Consider the following 20011-nt stretch of genomic DNA (forward strand, 5'->3'; position numbering starts at 1 on the left):
TGGGGGGGTGGATGGGTGTCCATCCGAGCATGGGTGTAGCTTGGTCATGTGCTAATTCTATTTTCAGTTTTCTGAGGAACCTCCATCTTGATCATTGGCAGTATATGAGGGTTCCTCTTTCTCTACATTCTCCCTGGCATTTGTTGTTTGTTTTATTCGTGATCACCATTCTGACTGGGGTGAGATAAGATAGACTCTCAAAGCAATTTTAAATTGCAGCCCGCTAATGACTGTGGCTGTTGAACACTTTTTCAAGTATTTCTTAGCCATTTGTATTTCTTTTTTTTAAGTGATATATTCAGTTCATTGGCCCACTTACTGATTTGTTCTTTGGGTATGTAATTTTTTCCTGTTCTTTATATATCCTAGATATTAATCTGCTGTCCAATTGTGAATTGGCAAATATTTTTTCCCATTTTGTTTGCTGTCTTAACCATTTTGATGAGTGTTTCCTTTGTTGTACAGAAACTTCTTGCTTCCAAGTCATCTCATGTGTCAGTTCTTGGAATTATTTCCTGTGTTATTATATCACCCTTGACTACATCTTTGTGTGGGGATGGGGGAGAGTGTATGTATATGTATATGTATGTATATGTATATATTCATGTATGTGTTCCTCAGTAAGTTTCCATCTTAATTTTTGAGACAGGGTCTCCCACAAAACCTGGAGCTCACCAACTTGGCTAGGATGGTGTCACCAAATTAGCTACTTTGCTTTCTATTGCTGGGATGAAACACTCTGACCAAAGCAAACGTGGGGAGGAAAAGTCTCATTTGCTTTATGTGTCCCAATCACAATTCCTTACTGAGGAAAGCCAGGGCAGGAACTCAGGGCATAAACCTGGAGGCAGAAAGTGAAGCATGGACCATGGAGGAGTGCTGTTTGTTGGCTTGCTGCTAGACCTGTGCTCAGTCTTCTGCCTGGTACAATCCAGGACCACCTATTCAGGAGAGGCACCACACACTGTGAACTGTGCCCTCTCACATCACTCAACAATCAAGAAAATGCCTCACAGACATGCCTACAGGCCAATCTGATAGAGGAAATTTCCCAATTGAGGGTCCCTCTTCCTAGAGCCAGCCAGCTCCAAGGATCCACCTGTCGCCCTCCCCCCCATACACGTCTGAGGTTACAAGTGCATGCTGTGATGCTCAAACTTTTGTGCAGGTGCTAGGGATCTGAACTCAGGCCCCCACACTTGACAGCAAACACTGACTGAGCCGTCTCTCCAGCCTTCTTATGCCTGCTTTTGTCTACAAGTTTAAGAGTCTCAGGGCTTACCTTAAGGTCTTTGGTCTACTTTGAATTGGTTTTGGAGCAAGGTGAGAGAGATGTATCTAATTTCATTCTACTACATGTGGAAGTTGAAGTTCCACAGCACCGTATGTCAAAAAGGCTGGGTTTTCTGCAATGTGTGGTTTTTTACATCTTTGACAAAAATTGGGTGACTGCAGCTCTGTGGGCTTGCTTCTGTGTCCCCTGCTCTCCTCTTTTGGCCTGCATACCTATTTTTGTTCCAGCACCGTGCTGCTTTCATAGTTTGAGATCAGTGTTGTGATCCGTCCAGCGCTGCTCATTCTGCTAAGGACTGCAGTAGCTGTATGGGGGCATTTTGTGCTTCCCTAGGAATTTTAGGATTTTCCCCTAATTTTGTGAAGAATGTCATTGGGATTTTTGTGGGGACTGCACTAAATCAGTAGATTGCTTTCAGTGATATAGCTGTATTCATGGTATTAATTCTGCCAATCCAGGGGTGTGGAAAGTCTTTCCATCACCTATTATCTACTCTTTTCACTGTCTTGACATTTCATTGTAGAGTCTTTCTCTTTGCTGCCTTAGCTTATTCCCAGGTACTTTTTTTAAAAAAAAGCTATTGAGAGCGAGGATTTTTAATTTCTTGTTGCATTTGTTATTGGTATAGAGAAAAGCTGTTGATATTTCTACGTTAATTTTTTTTTTTTTCAAATCCTGCTACTTTTTCTGAAAGTGTTTGTCAGGTCTAAGAGTTTTCTGGTGGAATCTTTAGGGTCTTTCAGATATATCAAATCATATAATTTACAAGTAGGATAATCTGACTTCCTCCTTTCCTATTGATCTCCCCTTTCTTTCTTTCTTTCTTTCTTTCTTTCTTTCTTTCTTTCTTTCTTTCTTCTTTCTTTCTTTCTTTCTTTCTTTCTTTCTCTTGTTTTACTGTTCTAGCTACAACTTTGAGTGCTATATTGAACAAGAGTGGAAAGAGTAGGTACACTTCTCTTGTTCTATATTTTAGAATAAATGCCCTCAGAACCTCCTCTCTTAGTATAACATTAGCTTTGAGTTTGTCACATATATTATGTTGATATAGGTCCCATCTGTTCCTAGTTTCTTCAGGCTTCTTTGTATGAAGGGATGTTGAACTTTGCCAAATGCCTTTTCTACATAGACTAAGATGATCATGTGATTTCTTTCCTTAAGTTTACTTATGTGTTGAGTTGTGCCTAGTATAAATTTGCATAAATTGAACCGATCTTGAATCCCTGCAATGAAGCTAATTTGGTCATTATGTATGATCTCATGTGTTCTTGAATTCAATTTGCAAGAATTTTATTGAGATTTTTTTGCCCCCGTGTTAATCAGGGGACTTGGTCTACAGTTTTGTTTTGTTTTTGTTTTTATTTTCTTTTTTGTGTCCTCATCTGTTGTTGGCATTAGGTAATTATTTAAAGTTGTGGTAGGATTTGGCAGTGAATCCATTTGGACTTGAACTTCATATTTATAGAAGGCTTTTTATTACTGCTTTGGTCTCATTGATGGTTACTGATCTAAGCCATGTATTTCTTCTTTATTTAATTTTATTAAGACATGTGTATTTAAGAATTCATCATTTTTCTTCTAGATTTTTCTAGTTTATTGGAATATAACTTCAAAGTACTCCCTAATTATTACCCATATTTCATTGTAATCTGTAGTAGTTTCTCCATTTTCATTTCTAATTTTATTAATTTGGCTCTTTCCTCATTTTCATTCTTATTTTTAAGTGTATGTGAGTGTTTGTGGGCATGCACATGCTACATTAGCCTGGAGGTCAGAGGGACGGCTTATGGGTGCTCATTCTCTCCTTTCACAATTTGTTTTCTGGGGATCAGCCGCAAGATGTCGGATTTGGAGGCAAGTGCTAAACCATTGTGCTGGCTTATCTCATTTTCTTTTGATTCGGATTTGTCAATCTTCTTTATTTATTTATTTTAATATTTTATTTTTTATTTTTATTTTATGTGTATGAGTATATTGCCTGCATGTATGTAAGTACACCATGGCGTGCAATGACACGGAGGTCAGAAGAGGGCTTCTGATTCCCCTGGACCTTAAGTTAAGGATGGTTCGTAGCCACCATGTGGGTGCTGGGAATTGAACCCGGGTCTTCTGCAAGAGCAGTCAGTGCTCTTAACCCCTGAGCCATCTTTCCAGCCCCAATCTTATTTATTTTTTAAGAACAAACTCTTTAATAAGATCTCTGTATTTTTCTTTTTAGACGCCATTTAATTAATTTGTGTCATGATCTTTATTATTTTTTGCTATCTGTTCCTTTTTTTGAAGTTTTTAAAAAGAATACAATGCAGCTGGGTGTGGTGACACATACCTATGATCCCAGCACTGGGGAGGCAGAAGCAGGCAGATCTCTGTGTCTACATGGCAAGTTCCACGTCAGTTGCGGCTATAGGGTGGCCCGTCTCAAAAAAAAAATTAAATTAAATTAAATTAAATTAAATTAAATTAAATTAAATGCACTAAGTTGATTAGTACTTACAAAGAAAGTACAGTGTAGATATATTTTCATACATTGAAAACCATAATTTAAAATTCTAATTTTCCAGCACCACAATAGCTCCTCTTAGAATTAAGTGTGGACCCATTTAAGGAATTATTTTGCATTGAAAATGTGTTATATTTTGAAAGAGTATCCCAACAACTTAAATGAAGTAAGTATACTATATAGATGCATTCATTAGTATGCATTTTATTCTCTTGTTGTTTCTAAATGTTATATATTTGTTTATATATGTATATGCATACATTATAATCTAGGATCCACAAATGAGGGAGACCATGTCTTTATTTTTGTTTTTTCCTTTCTGAGATTGGATGACCTCGCTTAATAATATACATTCCAAGTTTATTCATTTTCCTGCAAATTTTGTGATTTCATTTTTCTTTAGAGCTGAATAAAACTCCCTTTTATATGTGTACTAGATTTTCATCATCCATTTATGTATTGATGTATTATGTGTTATGCCTGCATGTATATAAGTGCACCCATGTTGTATAGTGCCCACAGAGAACAGAAGAGGATGTTGGATCCCCTGGAACTGGAGTTATGGACAATTATTAGCCTCTCTGTAGGTGCTGAGACTTAAACCCAGGTCTTCTGCAAAACAGTCAAAGCTCTTAACCACTGAGCCATTTCTCTAGCCCCTCTATTTTTAAGTTTTTGAGGACTCTCCAAACTGAATTTCATAATGGCTGTATTGATATGCACTCCCACCAGTAGTGAATAATGGTTCCTCTTTTCTCATATCCTCTCAACCCTTTTACATGGGTAAACTGGATCAAAAAGTGTACATAGTTTCACATGTTACAATTTGGTCCCTTCCTTTTTCAAAAATACCAACACAAGGAATGGAGTGAATATATTGGCCCTATTTAAAAGGACTTAAATATTTTCCTCTAACAGCCAATTTTTTCTTTTTCTTTTTTTTTTTTTTTTTGGTCTTTTTGAGACAGGGTCTCCCTGTAGCCCCAGCTGTCCTGGAAGTTACTATGTAGACCAGGTTGGCCTGGAACTCACAGAGATCCGCCTGCCTCTGTCTCCCGAGTGTTGGGATTAAAGGCATGCGCCACCACACATGGCTCTAAAAGCCATTTTAAAATCAAGCATAACAACCCCTATACATTGGAAACAACCCAACCAAAATCAGCAGAACCATCTAGTAAATCTCTATCACTCTTAACCATATGGATCACCTAGGCAAGAGCAAATTTTCCCAGGCATACCCATAATAAATGTCACTGTATTTTATGCCACTGAGGCTTTGTGGTTGTGGCAATAGATTACTGATAAAAGGGGAAGGAAATCTGATTTGGGAACATGATGAATTTGCAATGACCCATGTAAGCTGAGTATAGAACTCAGTAGCCACTTATATTCTGTGAACCATCAGCAGATAATAAATCAGGAAGTGACTATCAATGCAATTATACAAAGAATATGTAGAATGAGAAGAGGAAGATGGTGACTAAACACTGAGGGAGCCCTCTATTTGAAGGAGTCATTGAGATTGAGAAGAAATAGTAAGAGTTAGCTAAGGAAAGCCAGAGAAGAAGAGTGGCGGTGTGAAACCAGGTTTTCACAAGGAGGCACAAGTTGGCATTGCCTGATGCTCTAAGAAGGAAAAGTAGACACCATTGTACTCATTTTGCCAATGAAGAAAGTGAAATTTAAATATGAAATTAAGCTTGTTGATCATTCAAACTAGCAAACAGCAGTAAGGTGCTGGAACCTACTCTTTCAGTGTTTAACTCTGGGCTTCATCATTTTTATACTGTCTTTCCTGAATGTATACTCTGGTACCCATAAATGCATTATTAAAATGATCAAGCATCTCCTTTACATATAATATGTTAAAATGCGGTCATTTTATAACTTAGATAAACAAGCAAGAAATATATAATTTTGGGACCTTTCTGGGGTTGTAAAATAATTAAATGTTATCAGTATTGCATATTCCTTCTATTTTGGATCAACTTTTTGCCATAGCTTATAACTTTATTTTTATGTTGATTTTCTTATATGCATTATGGGTCAAAATAATGACTTTCCTCTCATACTGAATACCATGCATTAATAATGATAATGGTCACGTATATTATAGATTGAACTTCATGAACTTGAAAAACAAAGAGCAGCTGTTGCTACAGAAGCTAAAGAAACAGAGAAGCAAATTTATCAGCAAGATGCTGACATGGAGAATTCCAGACATCAGTGTGGACTCCTGGAAGCTCAAATTAAGTCCTTATATTCAGAAAGTATAAAGCTTAAATATGACACAGAAGTAGCCCAAGAAGAATTTGAGGAACAAATGATGAAATATAATGCATATTATGCAAAAATAAAAGCATATAAAGATAGTTTAGAGGAGATAGAAAGCAAATGTTCATTAATGACTGAACTCTATGAAAAACGAGATCTCATAAAACAACTAAAGACAATGAAAGAGAAATTTAAACAAGATCTCCAAAATCCACAAGAGGATCAAACAACACGAATACAGGTTTGAAATATTACCTATCAAAACTTTTCTATTGTTTTTCTGCAAATATATCTAGTAAATAATAAATTAAAAATTATGTTATAAAATACTCATAGCTGCTCTACATTCAGAAACTATTTTCCCAATTTTTTAAAAATTTAGGAACATGAGTTATATAACAATTTCCCAAATGTGCAGATGCTTAAAGGAGATACTCTGTGGATTTATAAAACTATGTGGTCAAAAAAATTACAGGAAACAATCCATTTGTTGCAGAAAGTATAATTCATAAAAATTGTTGAGGCACTAGCTTCTACTAAATCCAGATCAAATCAATTTAGTATGCTTAATGCTGCTGTGCAATCAATCTGAATTAATACTTGCACTTTAAGCATCTTTGTATTTCCTTTACTGTTCTTCGAAGACCATAGAAGATGCAGACTTAAAATACCTATCATTTCTTATTAGAGACTTTAAGTGTCCTTTGTGCTATTGTTAAGTAATCACCACCGTAACTGCTATTTTTCCCATGTTTTCCATGCCCATGGAAATAATATTTTAATCCTGTTTCTCAAATTTAAATTTTGATTTGACTAGTTTTCATAAATTATGGAAGCATTGAAAGTCTTGGATTTTATGTTGACTATTTTTTTGACTTGTATATTTTAAATTTTATAAACATCCAGGAAGACATTTCAAAGCTAAAGAATAAAATTATAACAGCAAAAGAATCTATCGTTGAGAAAACTTATTTTCTTGAAGAAGAGAAAAAGACACATGAAAAATTAAGAAAAGGAATAGAGGTGAGTCTTTATCTATATTTAAATGTTTTATGAGTATTTCTTAAGCTTATGCTATAGTCATATTTCTGTAATACATTGTTGATTTTTTAAATATTTTATTTATTATTTTTATTTTATGTGTATGAGTGTTATATTGCCTGTATGGATATAAGTGCACCCATCTCATGTAATGCCTATGGAGGTCAGAAGAGGGTGCTGAAATTCTCTCCAGCCCCCCATTGTTGATTTTTAAAACAGCTACGGTATAAGAAAGGACTTGATTAAATACAAATGATAGATAGATAGATAGATAGATAGATAGATGATAGATAGATAGATAGATAGATAGATAGATAGATAGATAGATAGATATTCATTTAAATATGTGAAAGCTTTCAAACAAAGCAAGTATTCCCATTTAAATCTGGTTTATGCCAGGTATGACACACATTTGTGATCCTAGCACTCTGAGTCTCCAGAGGCAGAGACAGGAATGAGTGTTTGAAGTCAGCCTGGGCTACAATAGCAATACCCTGTCAAAAAAAAAAATCTGGCTTAGAATTTTCTGGTATTTTCCAGGTCTCATTCTTCCAGTCACTTGGAACATAATTAATGGCTAGAAATCTAGAGGCCTGGCTAGACAAAAGGAGGCCCATTCTAAACATCAGAGTCCTCAATATAGACCAAAAGACAGTGAGAAGCATTGCTATTCTAAACTTCTTGGTTTCATATTTACAAATCTCAAGAGTAAAGTTAAGAAACAAATACATACAATACAAACAGTGAGGCAGGTGTTGTGGCTCGCTGCCAGTGATCCCACATTTGTGATGCTGACACGGATTGCCACAAGGTGGAGGCCAGCCTGGGCTATGAAAATGAGACCCTGTCTCAAAACCAAAACCAATAGGCAAGGAAAAGGAGACTGAAATGAATCTTTTAAAGTATTGGGTTACCAACCTAGACTTTTTGTCATTATTGTTAATATGAATGGAGAGTAGATATGGAAAAGAATGTGCTGTTGATGGAAAATAAAAATAACTTTCACCTTTGAAACAACAAATTGGAACGTATCTATTTTAACTCGCTTGTGACTAATTTGTGTCAACAGAGTTAAAGAGAAAAAGCTTTACATATTTTCAGTAAGAAACACTATGATTTTATATTAGTTTATTAAGAAATTCACCTTGATTAAGCTTTGTGTTTGTACTTTGTTTTATTCTTTTAAATAAGAATATCAATATCTTTTAAATAAGAGCATCAGTTAAGATGCTTTAAGTAGTAAGGTAGTATTTATGTGATATGAAAATAAAAAATGACTAACTAAACAGAGAAAAGATTTATAAGTAATCTTATGTACAAATGGCATAAACAGACTATGTCTAGGCTCAGCAGGTAATGGCAGGGGAGGCTCACAGAACCTGATGAAACCCATATGATGGAAGAGAGAACCCACCAGCACAGGTTGTTCTCCGACTTCCACACATGTACTGTGGCATACACATGCCCACACACAAAATAAATAAATGTAACAAAACAGATCAAAAATATAGAAAATGTGAAATCGAATTTCTGTCTCATACTCATATATACATATACATTCTAAGAATTTATGAAATATGGGAGAAAAACAACTATGTCATAGAAGCATTTTTAAAAGACAAAAATACCTATACAAAGTCTATGGTTAAGTATTTTTCCCTTCATAACAATAGACAGAAGAAGACTCTTAAGAGCTATTTTCAATACATACAAATGATGAGAAAAAGTAAGGACATATCGAACAAACCAGAAAACCAATGAATTTGTGACATGGAAAGACTTGAATTTTTAAACATATGTATCCGAAAATCAATGGAAATATGAGTAACCCCTTTAACAAAAGTTTTATGTACCTTCTTTTCTTTTTTTTTAGTGTTGGATCTTTTTTTTTTTTAGGTTAAAATCAATCTCATTATTCTTTATTGAAAACTAACATCATTTAAGGTGAAAATATCTTGTGTTTTTTTCTTTTTCTTTCATTTATTTATTTTTATGGGGCTTTTGGATACTCTAACATTCCCCCCTCTGAAGAGGTAACTCTAAAATCTTTTAAGGATTAGATACAAGCTCCCAAATACTTTTGGCTCTTTTGGCCTTTGGAACAGAGTTTGTTGCTAACAGTCCCAAGGACGTTTTGACTATTAGTCAAGAAATGGCTACTTTTCTTTGGGGTCTTTTTACCCTAACTGACTAGCCAATTCCTACCTTCTATTTTTATTACACCATACTCTGAAGGGGTTACCCAAATTGCCAAAAAGGAATAGGAATGCAGACCGCTCTGGCTTCTTCTGTGCTGTTTGGACAGAAGGTGAGGCAATTGGAGTACCCATTCAATGGGTCTATCTAAAAAGACTCCCAAATTTTATAACTCTTACCTCTAAGGGGAAAAGAAAGCCTTTGAATTGTGAATAGGAGATGTAAAGGAGAAGTAAAGGCAAGAGCAATTAGCATTACAAGTTCTAAACAGGGAACTAGAGAAAAGTCAGAACAGGGCAATTTTCAAATGTTCATATGAGAGTCCATTGGAATGTCTTGACAAGGCTTCCAAAAGCATCCCTATTGGGTTCTTCCTCATTTTTCATTTGTCTTCCAAGGCTGGACTCTAGAGTAATGGATTCAGAATTTGCTTTCAGGTATTTTGATAGCTGTTGGAGTGGTTAGAATCAGTGTCAGTTCTCTCTCCAAGGCTTCTAGATAGGGGGAGAAAAAAAATTTATCCATCATTTTAGAACAATAGCTGGTTGTATTCCTTTAAATAAGACTGGGGTCTGCTGTTCATTCTACCAGTTCTATGCTGGGTTACTGTCTGGGAGTCTCTTGGCCCACCCTGGCAAACAATTCAAAGGAAGGTATCTCCTTCTTGTTATGTAGCCTTTAGCTATAACTAAATATATGTTATATATATTAAAATTTATATTGGCCCCATTTATCTTTGGTTATACTTTTCTTTTGGGTGTTTAAGACCATAGAGTTGACCCAGATAAACCAATTTATTTTCACTCTTAAGGTCATTTGAGGATCTGTTCTTCATGGGTCACATGGGCTTGGGAGGTGCCCTGGCTCCTTTCTTTTACCAGTTCCATCTATGTGAAGATAAGTCAAAGGTCCTGTTCAACCACATCTGGCTTCATTTGGGAGCATGAATGAGATGTATCCTCTAAGTTGACTCTCCTCTCTGTAGACTGGAAAATGGTTCAAGTCCATCTGGTGGGGTCTCCATGCCTTCTCTGAACAAGAGGACAGGTGATTTACCACATTTACAGGACATTTTGAGAGATGTTCCATAGTCACCTATGACCCCTGAAACTTGGTTGACCTTGGAGGGTGAGGGGCAAAAACTGTCCTTTAAGTCCCTCTGACCACATTAGTATAGGCCTTAAAGCATGGTTGTTAAACATCTAATAAGGTTAGTTCTACCAGTCTGAAACTTTTAATTATCATGTGCTATGTAGATAAGGCTTGGGTAAAGAACCAAATATTCTCAGATAAACACTGACTAGATTTATATTTTGTTCCTTAAACTAGTTGACTAAAATATGACCATTGAAATTTTAAGATTATGTGTATGTTATTTTTGTCTCATCCTTTATGTATAACAAACCTAAATAGACTTTCATCACTTGCTTAGGCTTTGTCATTTTTCCTGTCTATTTTGGAAAATATCTCCATTCCCATATCCTTTTAACATCTTTTACATTCTCTTTTTCTTTCTTTCTTTCTTTCTTTCTTTTTTTAATAATTATGAGACATAATAGCATTAACAAATAAATTTTCCTTTGGTTGTGAAACTTCTTTTCCTGGGGATGCTAAGCAATGCTTATTCCCTTTTAAGGTTCTAGTGTCAAGCCAATGTTTGATTAAAGTTTTACTGGGGAACCAATGAATTTACTGAGCTTACTTACCGAGATAACTGAGTGGTTGCTGAGATGTATGTATGACCTGAGGATGTGCACACTGGATAGGCTTTACCCAGCATGGGTCATGCCTTCTCTTCCTAGCCTTCCCCAGATTGTATACTTTAGCCCTCCCCAAATCCATGTGCAATTAGGGTCAAACTACATACAGTTGGCTGGGAAGAGTGGCTGGATATGCCAGTAAGGGTCCAGTGACACTCCGTGGCCCTCCTTTAATGAATGAGCACAACTGTCAACAAGCCAAATTGTGACAATGTTTAGCGAGCAGGCACAGCTGAAGTCATGATGATGATGGTTATTTCATGCAGAAGAGACTGCTGTATAGCATCATGCTATTAAAAGGACATGGAATTTAAAAGGATTTGGTGCTAGGATTCACATATAAAGGAGAATATATGTCGTTTGTTTTTCTGAGTCTGTGTTACTTCATTTAGTATAACAGTTTCTATATCCATCCATTTACCTGCAAATTTCATTATTTCACCTTTCTTTACTACTGAATAGACCTCCATTGTGTAAATATACCACATTTTTGTTAACCACTCATCAGTTGAGGGGCACTTAGGTTGCTTCCGTCTCTTAGCTTTTGTGAAAAGAGCAGCAACAAACATGGTTGTACAAGTGTCTCTACAATAGGATGAGTCCTTTGGGTATATGCCAAGGAGTGGTATAACCAGGTCATATGGTAGGTTCATTTTTAGTTTTTTAAGAGTTCTCCACACTGTGTTCCATAGAAGTTGCAATCCCACCAGCAGTGAATGGGCGTTCCCCTTTCTCCACATTCTTGCCAGCATTTGGTATCATTTGTTCTCCTGATCCTAGCCAGTCTGATTGGAGTAAGATGATACCTTAGGATGGATTTAATTTGCATTTCCCTAATTATTAATCATGTTGAACACTTTTAAAGATGTTTCTTAGCCATCTTTATTTCTTCATTTGAGAACTCTCTGTTTAAATCTTTAGCCCATATTTTAATTGGGTCATTTGGTTTTTCACATCTTTGTTTTTTGAGTTCTTTATATATTCTGGATGTTAAATCTCTGTCAGATGTGTCACTGGTGAAGATTTTTTTTCCATTCTGTGGGTTTTCTCTTCACTTTTTTGATTGTTTCTTTTGCTGTACAGAAGCTTTTTGGTTTGAGGTCTCACTTATTGATTACTGACCTTAATTTCTGAACAATTTCTGATTTAGAAAATCCTTTCCTACGCCTATATCTTGTAAGTTACTGCCAATATTTTCTTCTAATAGTTTCAGGGTTTCCAGTTTCACATTGAGGTCTTTTATCCATTTGGAGTTGACTTTTGTGCAAGGTGATAGATAAGGATCTAGTTTCATTCTTCTAAAGGTGGAGATCCAGTTTTGCCAGCACCATGTGTTGAAGATGCTGTCTTTCCTCCATTGTGTGTTCTTTGCACCTTGGTCAAATATCAGGTGGCTGAAATTGCATGTACTCAGGTTTGGATCTTCAATGATGTTCCATTTATCTATGTGTCTATTTTTGTGCCAGTACCATGCTGTTTTTATGACTAAAGCTCTGTAGTATACTTTGAGATCTGGTATAGTAATCCTCCAAGTGTTGCTCTTTGTGCTCAAGGTTACTTTGGCTATCCAGGGTCTTTTGTTCCTCCATATGAATTTAAGGATGGATTTTTCTAATTCTGTGAAGTATGTCATGGGGTTTTAATTGGGATTGCATTGAATCTATATATTGCTTTTGGTAGGATGGTCATTTTCACAATATTAATTCTTCCAATCCATGAACATGGAAGGTCCTTCCATCTCCTAGTGTCTTTCTCAATCCCTTTCTTTAATGATTTAAAATTTTCATTATCGAGAACTTTGGTGTCTTTGGTTAGATTTATTCCAAGATTTTTTTTTTTTTTTTGCAGCAATTGTGATGGGAGCATTTCCCTATAGTCTTTCTCCAATTGCTTGTTATTGGTATATAGAAAGGCTACTGATTTTTGTAGATTGATTTTATAACCTGTCACTATACTAAAAGTGTTGATCAGTTCTAGGAGTTTTATGGTAGAACTTTTGGGATCTCTTAGGTATAGTATCATATCATCTGCAAAAAGTGATAGTTTGACCTCTTCTTTTCCAATGATAGTATTTTAATTTCCTTCTCCTGTCTTATTGCTCTAGGAAGAGTTTCAAGCACTATGTTGAAAAGGAGTGGAGATAGTGGACATCCTTGTCTGGTTCCTGATTTTAATGGGAATGCTTCCAGTTTTTCTCCAGTTAGAATGATGTTGGCTGTGGGTTTGTTGTATATGGCTTTAATTATGTTGAGGTATGTTCCCTCCAGTCCAGTAGGACTTTGAGCATAAATGCATGCTGAATTTTGTCAAAGACTTTTCTGCATCTATTGAGATGACAATGTGGTTTTTGTCTTTTGAGCCCATTTATGTGATTTATGACGTTTATTGACTTACGTATATTGAACCATCCCTGCATCTCTGGAATAAAGCCAACTTGATCATGGTGGATGATCTTTTTGATGTGTGTCTGTATGCGGTTTGCAAGTATCTTGTTGAGAATTTTTGCATCTATGTTCATTAAGGATATGGGTCTATAGTTTTCTTTTTTGGTTTGTCTTTACCCAGTTTGGGTGTTAGAGTGATGCTGGCTTCATAGAAGGAATTTTGGAGTTCCCCTTCTGTTTCTATCTTTTTGAATAATTTAAGTAGTATTGGTAGGAGGTCTTCTTTAAATGTCTGGTAGAATTCTGTTGTAAATCCACCCGGGCCTGGTCTTTTTTCAGTTGGGAGACTTCGTATTACTGTTTCAATTTCCTTATATGTTATGGATCTCTTTAATCTGTTGATCTCTTCTTGATTTAACATTGGAGGTTCCCATGATTTCAGATATTCATCCATTTCTTTTAGACTTTCAGATTTAGTAGCACATAGGTTTTTAAAATATTCCCTTATAATGGTTTGGATCTTTTGGGTTTGTGTTGTGATGTTTACCCTTTCATCTCTGATTTTGTTGATTTGGTTTTGCTCTTTCTTTTGGTTAACTGGGCTAAGGATCTGTCTATCTCGTTTAGCTTTTCAAAGAACCAGCTCTTAGATTCATTGATTCTTTGTATTGTTTTCTTTGTTTCTATTTCATTAATTTCTGCTCTGATTTTTGTTATTTCTTTTTGTCTGCTGGGTTTGGGATTTGTTTGTTTTTGCCTTTCCAGTGCTTTGAGTTGTAGTGTTAGGCATTTATTTGGGCTCTTTCTAATTTTTTAATGTAGGCACTTAGAGCTATAAACTTTCCTCTTCGGACTGCTTTTAATGTGTCCCAGAGGTTGTGTTGTGTTGTATTGTCCTTTTCGTTGAGTTCCAGGAATTCTTTTATTTCTTAATTTCTCCTTTGACCCACTCATTGTTTAGGAGTGTGTTGTTCAATTGACATGAGTTCATGTAGTGAATAGGGCTTCATCCAGTGTTGATTTTGAGATTTATTGCTTTCTGGTCCTATAGAATACATGGAATTATTTCAATATTTTTGTATTTATTGAGGTTTGTTTTGTGGCCCAGTATGTGATCAGTTTTTGAAAAAGTTCCATGGGGTGCTGAGTAGAACATGTATTCTTTGGTGTTTAGGTAGAATTATTGAAAGATGTCTGTTAGGTCCATTTGATGTATGGTATCATTTAATTCAGATGTCTCTCTGTTTATTCTTTGTCCAGTTGACCTGTCTAATGGAGGCAATGGGGTATTGAAGTCCCCTACTATTACTGAGTTGGGGTTAGTGTGTGTCTTAAAGTCCTGTAGTGTTGGATCTTTTTAAAAACTTTAAGAAAAAACTTTGAGAAATTCATGCATGCATATAAAGTGTTTTGATCAAATCCACACCCACTCCCTCCCCTCCCAACACCTCATCTATCTCCACATGATTTTTTTCTGACAACTTCCATGTACTTTATTTCTTAATGGGGCTTTTTGCTACTCTAATATTACCCCCTCTGAAGAGGTAACCCTAAAACATTTTAGGCAGTTAGGATAAAAAAGACCCCAAAGAAAAGTAACCAGTTTTTTGGCTAAAAGTTAAAATGTCCTTGGGCCTCTTAACAACATACTCTTTTCCAAATGCCAAAAATGTCAAACGTATTTGGGAGCTCTTACCTTATTTTCTTTTTAAAAAGTATTTTGGTTTTAAAATTATCTTGTAAAGTAGCAGGTTTCCATATGAAAGTTTTATACACATTTCATTTTGTTTGATTATCCTTTCCAACTTCTTTTCTCATCTCCCTACCTCCCCATTTCCCTGCAATACCTTTTCACCCCAGTATCATCTCCCCTTCCATTTTGTTCTGTTGTCTTCCCTGTTCTCTTCTTTAAAGCCTAGTTTTCCTGTCTCAGGGGCCCCTTTCTAGTTTCTTGGACTTTATCCATACACCTGGATATATACATTTAGCAGTCAGAGGCTGGGATCTGCATATGAAAGATAACATGTAGTATTTGTCTTTCTGAGCCTCTATTACCTTGCTTAGTATAATGTTTTCTAGTTCCATATGTTTTTCTGAAAATTTCATTTTTCTTTTTGACTGGATAAAAATCTCTTTGTATATATGTGCCAGATTTCCATCACCTGTTCACCTGTTGCTGGACATCTGGGCTGGTTCCATTTCTTTGCATGTGAAAAGAGTAATGATAAACATGGATACACAAGAATCTCTGGTAGGCTGAAGAGCCCTTCAGTATATGCCCAAGAGTGGTAGAGCTGGGTCATGTACGTTCTGTTTTTAGTATTTAGAGAAGTATTCACACTGGTTTCCATAGTGGTTGTGGAAACATATTACACTACTACCAACTGTGAATAAAGGTTCCTCACATCCTCTCCAGTGTTTGTCCTCTTTTCTTGATGATAACCTTTTGACTAGGGCTTGATGGAATCTCAAAGAAGTTTTAATTTGCATTTCCCTGTTGGCTAAAGATGTTGAACCCTTCTCAAAGTACTTATTGACCATTTGTGGTTTTTTTTCTTTTGAAAGCTGTTATTAACCCACATGTTGATTGGCAGGTGTTGTTTTTGATGTTTAACTTTTGCAACTGTTTATATATTTTAGATGTTAATCTCCTGTCTGAAGTATAGCTGGCAAAGATTTTTTACATTCTGTAGGCTGTCTGTTCAGTCTTCTGATAGTTTGCTGTGCAGAAGCTTTTTGGTTTCATGTACTCCCATTTGTTAATCTTTTGGTGGTATTTCCTGTGTTTTTGGAGTCCTATTCAGAAAGTTCTTGCCTGTATGTATATCTTTTTTGGGTTTTCTTTTGGAAGATGTTTCAATTCTTTTTTCATTTTTAATATTTTTATTGTTTTGTGCATTTCTTATAGTACCTCTTCATCAAATTTAGATTCCCTCCTCTCCTCCCTACCCCCATACTCCTCCATTAGATTTCTCTTATTCTGTCATTATATATTAAGTCCTATCTAATCAAGCATTTTTATCCAAGTGTCCCTCAGTGTAAGTTCATCCACCGGAATCTAGTTAGCTTATCTAAGAGTCACTCCATTGAGCTACTCTCCATCTTGAAATATATTCACTATATTTTAGCAGTTTCAGCATTTCTGGTTTTTAAAATTAAGGCCTTTAGTCCTGTTTGAATTGATTTTTGTAGAGAGTTAGAGATATGAATCTAATTTATTTTTCCTGAACGTGAATATCCAGTTTTACAAGCATTGTTTAACAATAAAATATTGATAAAGCCATAATGAGGCCCCATAACTTATCAATATTGCAATTGGTAAGGTAAAAAATCACCTGAATTTTAGTACAGCATTTGTATGACTATAATTGGCTGAAAGTAATGAAAATAAATTTAAGATTACATAATAATTCTCATATTAAATTTAAGATTACATAATAATTCTCTTATATTAACATGTTATCAAGATGTCATTATCAAAGAGTAAGTACACAAACTTTAAATATTCAGCTTAATTAATTTTGATTAGTACATACATACATTAATATTACCATTCCAAGATCAAGATATAGAACTTCCCCACCATGTTCAGAAAGCTCTCTTGTACCCCTTACATCAAACAATTGCAGTTTCATCAATTGCATTTTTAAAAAGGTTTTATAATAACTCTCATACAATTCACCAATTATAAAGCCTTTAATCCAATGACTTTTAATATATTCACTTCTAGGTGTGATCATCACCAAAGTTGATTTTATAAATCTGCTACCCTTTATCTGACTTCTTCAACTGTTTTTTGCTTACTCATATTTTGCTTTCCCACATCCTTCCTTCTTTCCTAAAGACCTAAGATTCTTTCTTTTATAATTGCCCCTATGTTTAGAAAATGTCTAAATTCATTCTCATAGGTTAGATATGCTGATGACACTGTTTTTCTTTCCTTTGTCAGAGTGTCTAATATCTCTGTCATTCCTGAAGAATGAGTCTACTGGATATAGAATTCTAGTTGACAGTTCTTTCCACCAGGGGAAACATGCCACATTTTTCTGGCTCCCAGGTTTCTGATGAGAGGTCAACAATCATTTGAACCGTGTTTCCTCTTGTTTAAGTCTTATGATTAGCTGCTTCTTTTTTAAATTTATTTTTATTAAATTTTGTGTAGTCCATACAGAACATCTCATTCAATCTTAATGATCTTTATACCCCAATCCCCATCAGCACCTTCCCATAGCCACCCCCACTGAAGCCCATATATTCTGTCATCCCTTTTAAGGCCCACTGTTTCAAGTCAGTGGCCACAGATATTCCCCAGTGCAAGTCCATTCACTGAGGTCTAGTCAGCCTATCTAGGGTCTCTTGTTTTAGGAAGATCAGCTTTTCTTCACCTAGCAGCAAACAGTTGCCAATATTTCTTCAGATAAAATTGAGGTCTGTTCATTTTCCCAGTTCTATGTCTGCCTGAGTTTGCATGAGACTTGCGTATGCTGATGCCATTGCCATAGAATCATATGAGGGAGGTTCCAGGAGCTTGTAGGACTCTTTTTCCATATGGTCCTACACTTCCTCCCTGGCTTTTACAATCTTTCCACCCCCTCTTCCGCGATGGTCCCTGAACCTTGGGTGGGTAAAGTTTAATAAAGGAGTCCTGTCCAAGGACCAGCATTCAGCAGACTCTTGATCTCTATGCATTGGGCATTTGTGACCTTTTGTGTTCCCTGGCCCTCCACTGCATGAGGGAGCTTCATAAATGATAACTAAGAGATTCACTGGTGTCTTCTTCTTTACCTCTAGCCTATGTTCTATGAGCCTTAGGTGTAGAGGTTGTATTGTAGATGTGTCACTTAGTCCTGGACAATTCATAGACAATGTGTGTGACTAGTTGTGGTACTTGGTAATAGTCTCTAACTGGTGCAAAATGAGCTTTTTTGGTAAATGGTGACTGGGATATTTGTCTGTAAATATAAGGATACATATTTTGCACATAGTAAGAAATCACTTTAGTCTAGGATGTGACAGTCTTGGGGTTTTCTCTAAGATCTATGACCACTACAGCCATGTGTAGTTGGTTATGTTTACAGTACCACACTTGAGTTTCTTCCCATTGAGTGGGCTTCTAGTCCAATTAGGTAGCTGTTGATTGCTCCCAAGATAAAAGTGCCACTACTGCACTAATGTCTTATGCTGTGCTGGCTAATTGGTGTTGTTATTTGGTCTTGAAGCTGGTGTTGGACCATTGATTGATGTTTTCCCTTGGCACCTTCATAGTATTCTCCAATGCTATCAGAGCTCGCCTTCAGGAGAAGTGGTTTCAGGTCAGTTGCAGCTGTATTGCTCCAAATCCTGTGTCTGAAGTATGTTCTGTCTTCAGTAGTAGGGTTTTACCTTCAAGTTCTTAGAGGCCATCAATGGTTGTGGTAATAGCCTGAGCAATTTTGGGAGTCTCTTGAACCACGCTAGCAAGCAGCTCAAAGGAAGGTATCTCCTGTCTGGCACTGTTTCTTGTTATGTAGACTATAGCTATACACATGGACTCATGTAGAGATAATGTATGTATAATTTGTCAGTAGGTTGTTGGACTAATATGGTTCCCTCTGGTTTTTTAAAACTAGCTAAGCATTATTTATCTCTCCTCTCTTCTCTCTCACTGTCTAACCCTTCCGCCATGGTTTCCCCACTTAAAGTGCCCCCATCTTCCCTATTTCTTCTCTGAAAATACCCATAACCTGTGATCCTACCTCTCTTAAGCTCCTTCTTTCCCTTTATCCCCAGGGTTCCTTGTATAACCCTCCATTCCCCCACCACCACCAAAATAGCCCCGTTTCTATCCATATCACCCTTAGTAACACCTGTTTCTCACTGTTTCTCTCTCAGGTTCTCTATCCCCCTGATTCCTTTTCATTATCCTGGTTCCTATAGTTATGTCTGGATACATACTTACTTAAAAAGATTTGATGCTATGATCCACATATGAGAACATACTTCATTTGTTTTTCTGAGTCTGTATTACTTCACTTAGTATGACAGTTTCTAGTTCCATTCATTTACTTGCAAATTTCATGATTTCATGTTTCTTTACCACTGAGTAGAACTCCATTGTATGAATGTACCACATTTTCATTATCCACTTGTCAGTGGAGGGCCACATAGTACTGCTTTCCATAGTAGTTGCACAAGTTTGCAGTCCCACCAGCAGTGGATAAGTGTTCCCCTTTCCCCACATCCTCTCTAATGTTTGGTATTATTTGTTCTCTTGATTTTAGCCAGTCTGACTGGGGTAAGATGAAATCTTAAAGTGGTTTTAATTTGCATTTCCATAATTACTAATGATGTTGAACACCTTTTAAGATGCTTCTTAGCCATCTTTTATTTCTTCTTTTGCGAACTCTCTGTTCAGCTCCTTATCCCATCTTTTAATTGGGTTACTTCCTTTCATGATTCTTTGTTTTCTGAGTTCATGATATATTCTGGATGTTAAACCTCTGTCAGATATGTTGCTGGTGAAGATTTTTTTTCCACTCTGCAGGTTTTCTCTTCACTTCCTTGGTTCCTTCATTTAATGTAC

The 20011-nt window shown here is 36.1% G+C and overlaps 1 protein-coding gene across 3 annotated transcripts in view; it reads left to right on the plus strand.

The window, feature by feature from the left end:
• The window catches only part of Ccdc122 (coiled-coil domain containing 122), a 92711-nt gene that overhangs the window by 16215 nt on the left and 56485 nt on the right, over window positions 1-20011 (plus strand). For 2 of the 3 annotated variants that reach the window (XM_029556976.1, XM_029556975.1), the window contains exons 4-5: window positions 5911-6309; window positions 6975-7091. In XM_029556976.1, coding sequence (XP_029412836.1) covers window positions 5911-6309; window positions 6975-7091 — 516 coding nt within the window. Of the gene's footprint in view, window positions 1-5910; window positions 6310-6974; window positions 7092-13169; window positions 13201-20011 lie in introns of those variants that run through there. The other variant, XM_029556977.1, reaches the window with a different exon arrangement.

The sequence above is a fragment of the Nannospalax galili genome, unplaced genomic scaffold (genome assembly GCF_000622305.1).
Source record: "Nannospalax galili isolate Female #2095 unplaced genomic scaffold, S.galili_v1.0 scaffold386, whole genome shotgun sequence".
Lineage (NCBI taxonomy): Eukaryota > Metazoa > Chordata > Mammalia > Rodentia > Spalacidae > Nannospalax > Nannospalax galili.